Raw genomic sequence first — 15,897 nt, forward strand, 5'->3', positions numbered from 1 at the left:
CAGCGTCTGGCCATGTAAGAGCCGGCTTCGTGTTATTTGACACTTTTATTTTTCCGGGTGCCCTTCTCACCTACCTTTTATGTGGCGCCTAATCTTGCTACTAGCGCACAAAGGCGAACAGAATACCTTTTTGGTAATCTCTCTGTGGGGCTTTTACAGAAGAGGGGAAAGAATGAGGAACCCAAGAGCGAAGCTCCTTCTTAGCTTCTTCGTGAAACAAAAGATTTGTTGAGGATCTTACAACATGACGTTTCACTCGTCGCTGAAAGGAAATCTCGTCCTTATATATTTTTTTATATTTATATATTATTCTATTTTACCAACATGGGGCCCTTGTAGAGGGAAAAAAAAAAACTCTAAAAGGTTAAAAGGAAAATTTCATTTGCTGCTCCTGCTGTGAATTAGACCACGTTGCGTTTTTCGAGAGGCTTCTAAATGTGGAACGTTGTTTGCCGATGCCGGCAGGGAAGGTGAAGGTTTTAACTCTTGGTGGACAGAGGTAAAGTGAAAAAGTCTAAGGATAAAGTCTGGTGAAATTATCTTGGGGGAGGGGGAATAGGTCAGATTTAAAGTCAAGAGAAAATCCAAGTCAGGTGAGGACGTTGGATATTTCATGAGTGGAGGAAGACTTTTAGAGTAGAAGGACCACAAACAAGGACACCCCAAGGTCCCACCAAAGGAAATTACTCCTTGGGGTCCGCCCTCCACCGATACATAATGTATACAAGCAGGACATATCTAATAGGTTGTATTTGACCCACCACCACACGTCATTGGCTCCAAGGTCACCTCCAAATGGGGTTGTCTTCTGCTGGAGCTTTGGGAACCAGTTGTCAGAGCTGAAGCCCACCAGAATATCTTCTTGTATTCCGATGGTCCAGTTCAACTCTAGAAGGAAGTTTTCTTTTTACACTCGGGGACCTGAAGGTGTTGTCCAAATGTTTACAACTGATGACCCATCAGTATCCGATCAGTGGAGGTCCAACTCTCGGCTGTTTGAAGAGGCTGCGGCTCACCGGTGAGCGCTGCTGCCTCTTAGCAGTATACCAAGCACAGCTCCGTACATTGGATAGCGGATGTGCTTGGTATTGCATTTCAGCCCCACTCGGCCGGTGACGTCACGTTTATAAGCCACATGACCTAGGCGGTGAGCTGCAATACCAAGCACAGCTGCTATTACAATGGAAGACCGCAGCGCTCACCGTAGCACCGCAGCCTCTTCAAACAGCTTATCTGTGAGGGTGCCTAGAGTCGGACCCCAACCAATCAGATACTGATGACCTATCCTGAGGATAGGTCATCAATCGGATACCCCTTTAAAAGGGGTTGTCTAGTTATTGGAAAACGTGCTGTGCTTTAAACTAGTAAAAGAAGTCATACTTACCGATCCTCCACCTGTCCTGTTCTAACTCTTCCCACTCCCCCGCCAGTCTCTAAATCCTGGCCTCCACCAATGATGTCATGGACATGTGATTACTGCAGCCAATCACTGACTGTAATGGTGTCTGCCACTATGTGTCCAAGCATGGACACTTCTGAGAAGGGGGTGGGGGGCTGCCGAAACCAAAGAGCCCCATTATGGGTAAGGAGTGGGGTCTACCTTTGCAATACATTTTGGTTGGGGCACTTACAGGATATGTACCCATTTGCAGTAGTTTTTATTGCGCCAATGCATTTTATTTAAATGACGTGACGAATCATCATGACTAATCTCGTATCATTTTGTGTATACAGCGTCAGTGCAGACCTATGTGTTGTCATGGTAACAGACTACAAACAGCGTGTCCTGTGATCGTGCAGCCTTGTGTTACTTTCCCTCTGCCTCTTGCTAAGCGACAGACGCTACGAGACGGGGGGGGGCAGACCAAAGAGAGTAAGATACGGAGACGTACGAGTCAGCATAGGAGCTGCGTACACAAAACGGCAAACTATTTTTCACTTCGCTTCTTCAGCCATACTATGAGAAGTTTTAACCTTTCTTACTGACGTCCCCCTCTTTACGTCTCTCTTCACCCTTCAAGTAAAATCAGGTGAATGACTTAACTCATGGCGGCCGAGAGGGTTTTATTTAACGCCTCTATATAAAAAAAAAAAAAGAAGGATATTAATGTATTCTTAAGGAGGACATATTGCATTATTTAGAGGACGTCACCATGATATTATAATCCGACATCACGGTTCTCGTGTGACTTTAGTGAGGGAACTCAAAACTAACTGAAGTCGTCCCATAAAAATTAAAGTATTTTTGTTTCCATGTTTTAGATGATGAAATTATGGTGTATTTTAGATATATGAAGCTCTTGGGAAGATTTTATTTTTTTCCCCCCCAAAGAAATTTCCGTACTGGGCTACAAATGGGCACCCATGAGAATTTTTTTTTTTTTTTTCTCCAGCCAACATTTTTGAAGATGTGAGAGATGGGCCACCCCCTTTAAAAGGGCATCTGTCAGCAGTTTTGCACCCATGACACTGGCTGACCTGTTACATGAGCACTTGGAAGCTGAAGGCATCTGTGTTCATATCTGCTCGCATGGCTGAGAAAAATGATTTTTTTTATATATGCAAATGAGTTTCTAGGAGCAACGAGGGCGTGGACATTACTCCTAGAGGCTCTGCTCTCTCTGCAATTGCCACGCCCTCTGCACTTTGATTGACAGGGCCAGGTGTGGTGATGTTTACACTGCCTGTAATCTTGAAATAATATTTCTAAATATATATTTTAAATAACTCCACCCGGATCAAGATTTAATTTATTTTTTATTACTTTTATTACAGATTGCGCCACAAATTCCGCTACAGATTTCCCGCCGATTTCCCCCCCCCCCCCGCTGCATCGGATGGGATGAAATCCGCCGTGAAAATCCAAAGAAGGAATTGGCAGTCTGTGGATTTAAAATCTGCGCCAATGAACTTTTCTGCAATTTGTTAATTTGCTGCCACTGTACTGCGCTGCGCGCTTCTCCTCCGTGTGAACCTGCCCCTATAATCCAAAATGATGAAATGATGAAGCTTGGAACCAATTTCGTTACCCTTGTATATTTGGAAGGCAGAATCCTGGTGATGTTCTCGGGCTGCACTTGGGGTAGGGGGGGTTGGGGTTAGCGCAGGTTTTCTAGTTACCGTATTCTATGCCTGGTTAACATGACAATAACAACATTAAGATAGAAGGCGCAGATGTCGGCCAGGGGGCTGCGAACTAAAAACAACCTGAGATATTCCCGGGGGGGGGCTCTATCTGCTCAGACCGGGAAACCACAACTTTCCCCAGCTGGCCGCCCCCTCTGCACATTTCAGGAATGATGCTTCGAAAACAACGGACGCTACTTATTATAGGCGATCTTTACACAGAGCAATATTTCCCCTTCAAACCTCGGCCGTTAGGACAACGCATTTCTATACGCCCCAAATCTCCAAAATAATGTAAAATATTCACATGTGGGTCAGGAAGGTGCATTTGTTTTGTTTTTTTGCACACATTCAGGGCATTTGGTCCGCATCCGAGGCGCATTTTTTTGTGGCTCGGGTGTGGACCCATTCACTTCAATGGGGCCTCAAAAGATGCGGACAGCACCCCGTGCATTTTCTTCCTAGGCCAGTGACGTCACATTCATCGGTCATGCAGCCAACTCTCATTCAAGTGAATGGGGCTGAGCTGCAATACCAGTCACAGCCACTATACAATGGACGGCGCTGTGCTTGGTACGCTGCGAGTAGACCCCGCGGCCTCCCTAAGCTGACTGATTGGCCGTCAATATCAGAATCGCCTCTTTAAAGTAAATGCTCCCTCAAACTCCATTTTGTAAAGCTCAATAGATGGTAAATTCTGCGCAGATTAATTTCTTCAAAATGTGGTGCCCGTCAACAGGATGTTGATGTCAGAGCACTGCGGACCTGCAGAGATGGCGGGGGAGCAATGGAAACAGAACCCAGCAGCAAGAACCAGGCAGTCACGAACCTCACAGTGGGTCGGCCACCTCTCTGAGGTCTTTTATATGATAAAACAAAAAGATCTGACCACTCTGCCACCACTAGAGGGCAGCATTTGCAGACTGTCCATGTATGGAACACAATAACACAGTATGCAGTGAGCTCCCTCTAGTGGTGGCTGCAGACAGATAAAATGTTATCATTTATGTCTAAGTGGGCTTTGGAAATGCAGAGCTCTGACCAATATAAAGACAAATAAAACATAAACCAGCTCAGAAGGTTGGATCAAAAATTTGCTGCACGTTTTATTCTATGCGTCGCTGTAAAATCTGCAACATAGGATGACCTGCTGCGGATTTAAACCTCCACAACACGGGTCAATTTCCATGCAGATGTTTTCCGCAGGGTGCGGGTAAATCCATGTTGCTGGTATTGCGATATACGCTGCTGGTTTTTCGCCTGCAAACTCCAGATGGAAAATCCACATCATATCCATCCCGTGTGAACACAACCTAAATATCTTGCACATGGCGCAGCTGAAGATCCAGACTGTTCCTTTAAAGGGCATCTGTCAGCAGTTTTGTACCTATGACACTGGCTGACCTGTTACATGTGCGCTCGGCAGCTGAAGGCATCTGTGTTGGTCCCATGTTCCTATGTGTCCGCATTGCTGAGAAAAATTAAGCTTTAATATATGCAAATGAGCCTCTAGGAGCAACGGGGGCGTTACCATTACACCTAGAGGCTCTGCTCTCTGTGTAACCGCCGTGCCCTCTGCACTTGGATTGACAGGACCAGGCATGATGACATTTACACTGCCTGGTCCTGTCAAAGTGCAGAGGGTACAGCAGTTGCAGAGAGAGCAGAGCCTCTAGGTGTAATGGTAACGCCCCCATTGCTCCTAGAGGCTCATTTGCATATAACAAAACATCATTTTTCTCCGCAATGCGGGCACGTAGGAACATGGGACCAACACAGATGCCTTCAGCTGCCAAGTGCACATGTAACAGGTCAGCCAGTTTCATAGGCACAAAACTGCTGACAGATGCCCTTTAAAAGCCTGCAGACCTGGTATAGTGACCGTACCTTGAGGAAGGCAGGTAAAGGTGGACAGGAATTCTTCGTACGTCTGTTCTGGGATGCCGATGAAACGAGTTAAAACGCTGTTCGCCATTCCCTCCTCTGCTACGTCAGGGGACGGCATGATGGGAGCTTCACCCTGCAGGGGGATCACGTGCAGAAAATGTAAGGAAAATGCATCATAACTACAGGTATGTTTCAGTTCCTCGCCCCCTTTTCAAAATCATGGCTTGCTTTTCATGAATGGAAACCCTTTCTAGGAAGACGCCACTATACAAATAATCAAAACATAAAGTGAAAAAAAAAACACAAGAGGAAATAAAGACATATTACAAAGCTGCCACATGTCACACTTGTTGACCCCGACTCCCACCTCCTTCTGTATCCTAAAAAACAGGAAAGAGCCACTTGCTCCTCGCCACCCACTAGTCAGGGTTTATGGTCCCCGGGGGCCCAGACTGCACTAACCACAGCGACTTGGTGGTTTATATGCAAATAGTGAGGTTTCAATGAAGGCCATGTTTTCTTTTTGTTTTTCCAGGCTCCAGAATACGGCGGTTAGTGGCCCCTCGCTGCATGTGGTTAGTGGCCCCTCGCTGCATGTGGTTAGTGGCCCCTCGCTGCATGTGGTTAGTGGCCCCTCGCTGCATGTGCACAGGAAAGATTACCAGACAGACGGAGTCGGGGGTCAAGGCTGCAGAAATCATTTCCATTGATCTAAACTGGGCGGTTTCAGTTTTAGTATACCGACTTCTGCAACAAAGCTGCCGCCTGTGAATTCTCCCTACGGGGGTTTGTATCGGCACGCAGAAAATTTGGACGCGTCAAAATTCCAGGCGGTTTTTGATCTGTTTTTTTTAGGCCTACCATTGATTTCTATGGGGTTTCCATTAAGGAATCTAGACCAAGAATGAACAAGGTGCATGGATTTTGGTGTTGGAAACGCACATGGAGTGGAAGATCCATCGCGCGGGATGTAAACTGGTATAAAATCGACATGATTTATTATATGTGGATTCGTGGCAGATTTTGGATTTGTTGCACATTTCAACCTATACACTGCAAATGGTGAAATCCTATACATTGCTTGTGGTGGAAATCCTCCACATAAGGAAGCATTCACACCACAGTAGTTTCAGTCGGCAACCATTTTGAATTATTTGGGGGTCGGATCCGGACCCATTCAGTTCAATAGGTTTGCAAAAGACGCAGACAGCACGCGGTGTGCCGTCCGTATCCGTAGGTCTGTTCCACGAGCCCGCAAATAAAGAGAATCCATAGACGCCGGATAGGTTGCTACAATTGTATCCAGTCTAGGCAATCTCTCTGCGAACCAAACAACCTGGATTCCAGACTGATACATTTTTTTCCCATAAAAAAAAAATACATCCATGCGCAATCAGCACACAAACTTAGACTACTTTCACACTAGCGTTCGGAGCGGGTCCGTCTGATGTTTCATCAGACGGATCCGCTCCGATAATGCAGACGTTCGCATCCGTTCAGAACGGATCCGTCTGCATTATAACTTAGAAAAATTTCTAAGTGTGAAAGTAGCCTGAGCGGATCCGTCCAGACTTTACATTGAAAGTCAATGGGGGACGGATCCGCTTGAAGATTGAGCCATATGGTGTCCTCTTCAAGCGGATCCGTCCCCATTGACTTACATTGTAAGTCTGGACGGATCCGCTCGCCTCCGCACGGCCAGGCCGACACCCGAACGCTGCAAGCAGCGTTCAGGTGTCCGCTCACTGAGCGGAGCGGAGGCTGAACGCTGGCAGGCGGATGCATTCTCAGCGGATCCGCGTCCACTGAGAATGCATTGGGGCCGGACGGCTGCGTTCAGGACCGCTCGTGAGCCCCTTCAAACGGTGCGCACGAGCGGACACCCGAACGCAGGTGTGAAAGTAGCCTTAAAGGGAACCTGTCACCATGAAAATGCAGTGTAATCTGCGGGCACCATGTTATAGAGCAGGAGGAGCTGAGCAGATTAATATATAGTTTTATGGGAAAAGATTCAGTAAAACTTGTAATGTACACATTTATATCCCTGCTCATTCTAGGCTTTGAAGTCAAGGAGGCGGTCCTATCAGTGATTGACAGCCTTTCCTCTATGAGGAGGCGGTCCTATCAGTGATTGACAGCCTTCCCTCTATGAGGAGGAGGTCCTATCAGTGATTGACAGCCTTCCCTCTATGAGGAGGAGGTCCTATCAGTGATTGACAGCCTTCCCTCTATGAGGAGGAGGTCCTATCAGTGATTGACAGCCTTCCCTCTATGAGGAGGCGGTCCTATCAGTGATTGACAGCCTTTCCTCTATGAGAAGGAGGTCCTATAAGTGATTGACAGCCTTCCCTCTATGAGGAGGCGGTCCTATCAGTGATTGACAGCCTTCCCTCTATGAGGAGGAGGTCCTATCAGTGATTGACAGCCTTTCCTCTATGAGGGGGCGGTCCTATCAGTGATTGACAGCCTTCCCTCTATGAGGAGACGGTCCTATCAGTGATTGACAGCCTTCGCTATGAGGAGGAGGTCCCATCAGTGATTGACAGCCTTCCCTCTATGAGGAGACGGTCCTATCAGTGATTGACAGCTATCTCTGTATACACAGTCATAGAGGGAAGGATGTCAATCACTGATAGGACCGCCTCCTGGACTTCAAAGTCCAGATGGATGAGGGATTTAAATGTATAAATTACAAGTTTTACTGAATTTTTTCGCATAAAACAATACACTGATCTGCTCAGCTCCTCCTGCTCTAAACCTGCCGTCTGCAGCTCAGACACCATGTTCAATGCGACAGGTTCCCTTTAAATCTGCTGCATGCCAATTATTGTTGCAGGTTTTCACAGACGATTTCACCTGCAGATTTTCTGCATCCCTAACCCCCTGGGGCAGGAGGACTTGCTGCTGTTTGACTCCTTCTCCATCATGGCTTGGGTTCATTTTCAATGCCTTGATTTGAGAAGAATTCAGGGCCTGTGAAGAGGGGGCTCCCTGCACGAGATCTCACATATGTACACATTCACACGTGCAGGTTTTTCTTACGGTTTTTGGATGCCGTTTTTGAAGCCAAAGCCAGGAGTGCAGTCAGCGAAAGAGAAGACATGGCATCTGTTCTCTAGGCTTTCTCTTCTTCTGCACGTGTGAATACACCCCCAACCCCTACGCGCTGTTGTATGGGAGTCGGAGGACTTGCAATTCATTTCAATATTATTTTTTTTCCCATTATTTTCTGTTTATTGGTTTGGTTTTTATTTGCTCATTGCTTTAGTTGTTTTGGCTTTTCTGTTGTTGCTTTAAGTTTGTTCTTGTTATTTTGTTGCACTTTGACAGTTTGTGGGGGGAGGAAAGGGTTAACAGTGTAAACTTTGAGTGAAGCGGTCACAGACGGTTACCCACATCACGCTGGGGCACATCTGCCGTGTGGGATTTGACACAAGAAGCCCCTCGCACGTTCACTTCGGTGCTGGAGGACCATACGGAGGGGAGCCCGTAACCAGGTGAGCCACGTACGCTTCATCTATAGGACTGTTCTATTATGGCCAAGCTGTTCCGTTCCGCAATATGCACACGGACGTCATCCGTATATTTTTTTTGGGGATCCGTAAAATAGAGACGGTCTTGTGCATGAGCCCTCAGGGTCCATTCACACGTCAGCAGAATGGGTCCGCATCCGTTCCGCAAATTGCGGACCCATTCATTCTCTTTGGGGCAGGAATGGATGCGGACTGCACACAGTGTGCTCTCCGCATCCGCATTTCCCGAGCACGCCCCCGATCTTTCGGGCCGCGGCTCCGGAAAAAAATAGAACATGTCCTATTCTTGTCTGCAAATGCGGACAAGAATAGGCAGTTCTATGGGGGTGCCGGCCGGGTGTATTGCGGATCCGAAACACACCACGGACGTGTGAATGGAGCCTTATTACTTTGAGACAACTGTGATGCAATTTTGGTGCAAAATGTTGTATCTTAGTCCCCCCTCTTCAGACAGACGGACGCAGACAGAATCCCATAAAAATAAATCAGTCCGTTCACAATCCGCAAAAAATGTGGATCGGACACGGATGCAAAATACGGTTGTGTGGCCTCATCTTGACGGAAAAGCACAACACAAAAAATGAGAGGAGCTGACAAGTATTTTTTATTTGAGACAGAAATGGCTGCGCTTCCATATCAGATTTTCAATATCTTTGCTTACTGTCAATGAATAGTAACATTCTAAAAACCCACAGACACCCGATAGGTTGCTACAATTGTATCCGGTCTAGCCTGTGAACCAAACAACCTGGATTCCAGATTGATACATTTTACCTGCACTGACACACTGTAACAAACTACCAGAACAGGAAAGAGGTTTGTGCCGCCAATAGATCCATCTCACAAAGGATTGTCAAGACCGGATGCAACTGTAACAAACTCTCAAGTTAAGGCCTCATGCACATGACCGCGACGTTTTTTGCGGTCCGCAAAAAACGGAAGCCGCCCGTGTGCCTTCCGCAATTTGCGGAATGGAACGGGCGGCCATTGATATAACTGCCTATACTTGTCCGTTTTGCGGACAAGAATAGGACATGTTATATTTTTTTTGCGGGCCGCGGAACGGAGCAATGGATGTGGAAAGCACACGGAGTGCTGTCCGCATCTTTTGCGGCCCCATTGAAGTGAATGGGTCCACATCCGAGCCGCCTAAGGCTACATGCACACGGCCATATGTGTTTTGCAGTCCGCAAATTGCGGATCCGCAAAAAAAAACGGATGAAGTTCCGTGCGGATCCATTGTAATAATGCCTATCCTTGTCCGCAAACTAGAAAAAAATAGGACATGCACTATTTTTTTTGCGGAGCAACGGAACGGACATACGGATGCGGAGAGCACACGGTGTGCTGTCTGCGTTTTTTGCGGACCCATTGAAATGAATGGGTCCGCATCCTATCCGCAAAAAAAACGGATCGGACACGGAAACAAAATACGGTCGTGTGCATGAGGCCTAAGGAGTAGTGTTGAGCGAACTTCTGTTTTAAGTTCGGCGTCTAAAGTTCGGCTTCCGGTTAGCGAAGAATCCCGATATGGATTCCGAATTCCGTTGTGTTCCGTGGTAGCGGAATCCATAATGGTCGATTATTGATTCCGCTACCACGGACCACAACGGAATTCGGAATCCATATCGGGATTCTCCGCTAACCGGAAGCCGAACTTTAGACGCCGAACTTAAAACAGAAGTTCGCTCAACACTATTAAGGAGTATTCCGACTTCAGACATTGATGGGATATCTCTAGGACAGATAGGGGGTCGCTCCTATCTCCAGAATGCTGCCCCCCCAAGTGAAGGAAAGTACACAGCGCATGCGCAGCCACCTCCACCATTCACCACTATGAGACTGGTGGAAGTGGCCGAGCGAGCACTCCCGTAGCGGTGTGCGCTCCATTCACTTCAGGGGAGAGACTCCCACCCATCTGACACAGCTATATATCATCAGTGTCTGAGAAGGGAATACCCCTTTAAGAGAAGTCTTGGGGTTCAACCCTGGATGTCAATTAGAACACTTCCTCTCGCCGACAGCAAGCAGGGATCTTGAAAACAGAAACGGAAACACAAAATATTTTTCAAATATAAAATATTAAAAGTATCCCCTTACATTGCTTAGGACCATGGACCTCCTGACCTCGCCGCACCGTTTTTCTCTAATTTCTGGGGATTTCTGTCGCTTACACAGTAAAGTGGGTGCATTAAATGATTCATTAGATAAGGTTCCGGCATGCCTTGCAGCCACCCCTGGTTCCATAACCTACCTGAGAGCTCAGCCATAAGAAGGCGATATGAGAAAGCAACGGGAAGGAAATGCCGTCTGTGAGGAAGGGAGAGGAAAGGGCTGACGGGAAATGTAGTTCCTCGGTAATCAGGGCCACAGGGAAAAGAGGCGGGGAAAAACTACATCTCCCAGGAAGCATTGCGCCAGGTAGTCTGCTTTAGAGCATTACTGTTGCCAGGCAACGGCTGGGTTAACGCTTTACATGCTGGAAGGAAGTAGTTTAATGTTAGAATTAGAAGAAATTAGATTAAATGAGCCCTAAATTCCTTCTGTGATCAGCATAGAACTGAACTTACATCTATAATTGACTGTAATAAGAAGTACCTACAGTACTACAAGTCTCAGCATGCCCCACCAGTCACAAACAGGGGCAGATTTGGTATTTCTCGGGGCCCAAGCAAAGTTATGTCAGCAGGACCTTTGATGTACAGCGCAGGTCCTGCTGAATGAAGATAGAAGATTTAGATCTTCATTCAGCAGGACCTGCGCTGACGTCACCGCGCTCACCACATGGTGAGCGCGATTACGTCAAGGGTCCTTTTGCAGGTCCCGAAAGAAGAAGAAAGAAGATGATGCCGGCTGCGCGAACAACAGGATGAGGAGAGTTATTTTTATTTATTTTTTAACCCCTAAAGCCACATTTTTGTAAGCATTCAGTATTCAGAATGCTACTGTTTTCCCTTATAACCATGTTATAAGGGAAAATAATAAAATCTACAGAACACCGAACCCAAACCCGAACTTCAGTGAAGAAATCCGGGTTCGGGTCTGGGTACCACAGTCAGTTTTTTTTATCAAAACGCATTGCACCCGCGCAATAAAAACTGAACATCGGAACGCAATCACAGTCAAAACTGACTGCAATTGCGTACCTACTAGCACGATTTTCCCTGATCGCAGACGCAACGTATCCAGACCTAACCCGGACACGCTCGTCTACAAGGGGCCTTACGGCTCATTATGGGAAAGATCCAATCACCGCCTGAGGCAGGTCATGGCTGAAGCCAGTGATTTTACGGAGCACCATTCACAGCCATTTCCTGAGATGCTGAGACAGTAGCAGGAATTGGGGTGCGGCGGGGACCTCAGAGTCGCACACCTCCCATATTTTCGGACTATTAAAGAGGGACACTTATGGTTCATTGTGTGAAAGATCTATTTTCCTATATATAGAGCTATACACTTTAACAGTTTTCTCTTACGAAATGGCGCAAAAATAATCCGAATTTAGAAATTTCTAAAATCCCAACTGCATCAAGTAATGGAAAAATAGACGAAATGGACTCGCATATACAGAGAGGAACCAGAGAAACACTTTATGGGTCAATAGTGTGAAGGTAAAAAGGTTAATCTATACCTCAGATCAAAAAGAGGGACAGTTAGGGCTCATGCACACGACTGACAAATACGGATGACTTCCGTGTGTATTCGGTATTTTGCGGAACGGAACAGCTGGCCCCTAATAGAACAGTCCTACCCTTGTCCGTAATGCGGACAATAATAGGACATGTTCTATTTTTTTGCAGAATGGAGATACGGAGAATGCACACGGAGTACCTTCCGTTTTTTTTGCGGACCCATTGAAATGAATGGTTCCGTATACGGTCCGCAAAACAAAACGGAAAGAAAATACGTTTGTGTGCATGAACCCTTATGAACAAAGAGGGACAGAGGGACTTGGGTCAAAAAGAGGGACTGTCCCTCCAAAAGAGGAACACTTGGGAGGTCTGAAATTGCAGCTGCAGGGGATTGGTAAAGTAGTTATAAGTTTTAGTTTTTTTTATGCATGTGCAGCTCCTAGGACAGCCCTTTAAATCCTAGGCCATGTGACTGATGTACGATGATGTCACATGGCCTAGGAAGAGCGCTGGCTTCTAACAGCTGATCTGACTCCTTTAAAGGCGTGGTCCAGGATTATGCCAACATGGCTGCTTTCTGCCAAAAACAGCACTACCGCTGTCCATGAGTTGTGTGTGGCATTGCATCTCAGCCCCATTGGAATCAGAATTTTTTTGCCTGATCCTTTTGTTCTGCCAAGCGTCAACACGTGCAACAAGCCAAATGCATATGTGCAACCTTTAGGCTCCATACTATGGAGACCTCTAGACATCACCTTAGTTTTCATTGAGCGGTTCATCTCACCATTGTCACCTAGACAGAGTGGTGTCATGAATCACCTGGTCATACAGAATGTATGAAAAAAAGCCTCCTCAGATACAGATTATCATCTTAGGGAGAATATATACAGATGAGCAGACAGTTCATGGTTGCATATGGTGTTGGGTTTGATGATGTCATGATAAACCATTTAAAGCAGCTCTCCAGAGTTTAGTCAGTGACATTATTTGCGATGATCCATGAGCTTACCTGAATATTTTGCATTGCAGGTGTGATGGCCCTTCAGACATTAGTCGCTTCCAATAACACATCCCTGATCCAGCCAGGATTCTCCCTGTTTAGATTCGGAAGACATGTCTTCTTCTTCGGACAAAAGGGATGGCCAAAACGTTCCTGCCCCACAGGTGTGTTCCTGGTGAATCTCAAAAACAATGAGTTGAAACTTCGTCCCTCCACTTTCAACAATGAATCTTGCTACCTCCCACCATTAAGGCATCCAGCCGTGACAGGCCTTTCGGATAGTTCAGACGGGGAAGTCATCCAATATCTGATCCATGGAGGGAAGACGCCAAACAATGAGGTGTCTCAAAAACTCTACGTCATCTCAATGGCCTCCTCGGTCAACAAAAAAATAACACTCTGCTGTACAGAGAAGGATTTAGTAGGGGATACTCCTGAAGCAAGGTATGGCCATTCCATCAATGTAGTCCACAGCAGAGGCAAAAAGGCAGTCCTGATATTTGGTGGAAGGTCCTATGTGCCCTTGAATCAAAGAACCACAGAAAAATGGAATAGTGTTGTTGACTGTCAACCATTCATCTACCTCATCGACCTCCAGTTTGGTTGCTCTACTATGCACATTGTCAAGGAAATTCAAGACGGAGTTTCTTTTCATGTCTCTATAGCCCGCAATGATACAGTCTACATTATTGGTGGACACTTGCTTGAAAATAATGTAAGATCTCCAAAGATCTACAAGATTAATGTGGATCTACTTCTCGGAAGTCCAGCCATAACTTGTAACATTCTCCAATCTCTCCTGTCTTTTTCAAGCTCTATTGTGACCAGTACCTGTCCAGATGAGTTTTTTATTGTTGGCGGCTATGAGTCCGACAGCCAGAAGAAGATGACTTCTCACAAAGTTTTTCTAAGTAATGACGACATTGAATTCAAGGAAGTTGAGGCTCCTGATTGGACAGGGGAAATTAGGCACAGCAAGACATGGTTTGGGGCAGATATGGGTCATGGAACTGTACTTATGGTCATCCCAGGGGACAACAAGAACCAACATTCAGATAGTAACTTCTTTTTCTACCTAATCAGTCATGGGGAAGAGGACAATTTGATGGCTCAGTCATGCAGTCAAGGATCTCTTGAAGACCAAGAGGACTCCATGCTGCTTGAAGACTCGGAGGAGTTCATGTTCAACACAGATGGGTTAATTTCTGATGAAGACATGTATAACGAGGACGATGAAGAAGATGAGTCAGAAACTGGGTACTGGATCAAGTGCTGCTCTGACTGTAATCTAGATATTAACACTTGGGTCCCTTTTTATTCTACAGAACTTAACAAACCAGCCATGATCTATTGCTCCAGCGAAGGTGGCCACTGGGTTCATGCCCAATGTGTGGACCTGTCAGAAAATATGTTGATCAATCTGTCCGAAAACAGCATCAAGTATTTCTGCAATGAACATATTAAATTGGAAAGGGGGCTGCAAACACCTAAGAAGATGACCACTGTTATGAAACCATCGATTAAGCGAGTAGGTCGAACACCATCTATCAGCAGAATGTCACCCGCAAAGAAGTCTTTTCTCAGACGCTTGTTTGAGTAAAAGACTCTCATGCATTTCATTTAAGGGCAGGTTCACACAGAGTTTTTTGGAAGAGATTTCGAGGCAGATTTTCCTGCAGGTTTTTCAGCCAAAGCCAGAAGTGGATTCAAAAGGAACTGGAAATATAAAGGTAGGACTTATGCTATTTTCTGCTGAAACCACTTCTGGCATTGACTGAAAAACCTACAAGAAAATCTGACTCAAAACCTCTTGCGAAAAAAACCTCTGTGTGAACCTACCCTTAGGGTGGATCTGATATGCTTTACCATTTACTGCCCCCTGGGAAGGGGTGCACCACCAATAAGGCCAGGTGAGGCGATCACCTCAGGCAGCACCAGGTAGGGGCAAGAGGGGGGCAGCCGAAGGGTCATGGGTAATGAGCGCTTTCATTGTGGCAAAGGTGGTAGGTTAAGAAATTGGCATTTGGGGGGGGGGGGGCGTTTCAGTTTTTGCCTCGGGCAGCAGAAAGGCTAGGTGCACCCCGCCCCTGCGCATAGTCTAGAGTAGGGATGCTCAACCTGCGGCCCTCCAGCTGTTGTAAAACTACAACTCCCACCATGCCCTGCTGTAGGCTGATAGCTGTAGGCTGTCCAGGAATGCTGGGAGTTGTAGTTTTGCAACAGCTGGAGGGCCGCAGGTTTTCCTTGCCTTGCCCTCTATTAACTGTTTCCTCACCAAGCTATTTTTCACCATGCAACATATTCAATAGTAGAGGGATGAGATCCATAATAACAGCATGATATATATTTTTTTTTATATATACTTTTAGGATCCAAGAGATAACCATTGACCTCAGCTCCAGCCAAGATTTTCGCCATTTTTGACTGGGCAAAAAGGTTGGCAAAAATTTTTTTTCCTTCTAAAAAAAACTTTCTGTACCTGAGAACCATTCATTAAAAATCTATATACTGATTCTAGTTGGGGCTCATGCACACTGGCACGACAATGAACTGCAGCTGTAAGGCTCCTTAGCATGCACCATAAGCCTCCGTGCTCTGCCATACATAATCCATATTTTCCCCTAGAAGCAATGCTTCCTCAGACCTTTGCACTTGTGGAGTCCAACAGAGAATTTCCTGTTGCATTCTTATGGAATGTCACACAAAAAAGGCTCAGCAT

General features: G+C 46.1%; 2 protein-coding genes across 4 annotated transcripts in view; one reads left to right on the plus strand and one right to left on the minus strand.

Moving 5' to 3' along the window:
• The window catches only part of LOC120980865 (intraflagellar transport associated protein), a 31,018-nt gene extending 20,146 nt beyond the window's left edge, over nt 1-10,872 (minus strand). Inside the window, exons 1-2 of one of the 3 annotated variants that reach the window (XM_040410214.1) lie at nt 10,801-10,872; nt 5,014-5,149 (exon numbers count right to left, since the gene is read on the minus strand). In XM_040410214.1, the coding sequence (XP_040266148.1) occupies nt 5,014-5,131 (118 nt within the window). In that variant the 5' untranslated portion in view covers nt 5,132-5,149; nt 10,801-10,872. Of the gene's footprint in view, nt 1-5,013; nt 5,150-10,646; nt 10,745-10,800 lie in introns of those variants that run through there. The other 2 variants (XM_040410215.1, XM_040410213.1) reach the window with 2 other exon arrangements.
• Nucleotides 10,873-13,212: 2,340 nt separating this feature from the next.
• RAG2 (recombination activating 2) lies at nt 13,213-14,778 on the plus strand. Its single transcript, XM_040410340.1, has one exon. The coding sequence runs from the start codon at nt 13,213-13,215 to the stop codon at nt 14,776-14,778; it is 1,566 nt and encodes a 521-aa protein (XP_040266274.1).
• The last annotated feature ends 1,119 nt before the right edge of the window (nt 14,779-15,897 follow it).

This window comes from Bufo bufo, chromosome 10 (genome assembly GCF_905171765.1).
Source record: "Bufo bufo chromosome 10, aBufBuf1.1, whole genome shotgun sequence".
Classification (NCBI taxonomy): domain Eukaryota; kingdom Metazoa; phylum Chordata; class Amphibia; order Anura; family Bufonidae; genus Bufo; species Bufo bufo.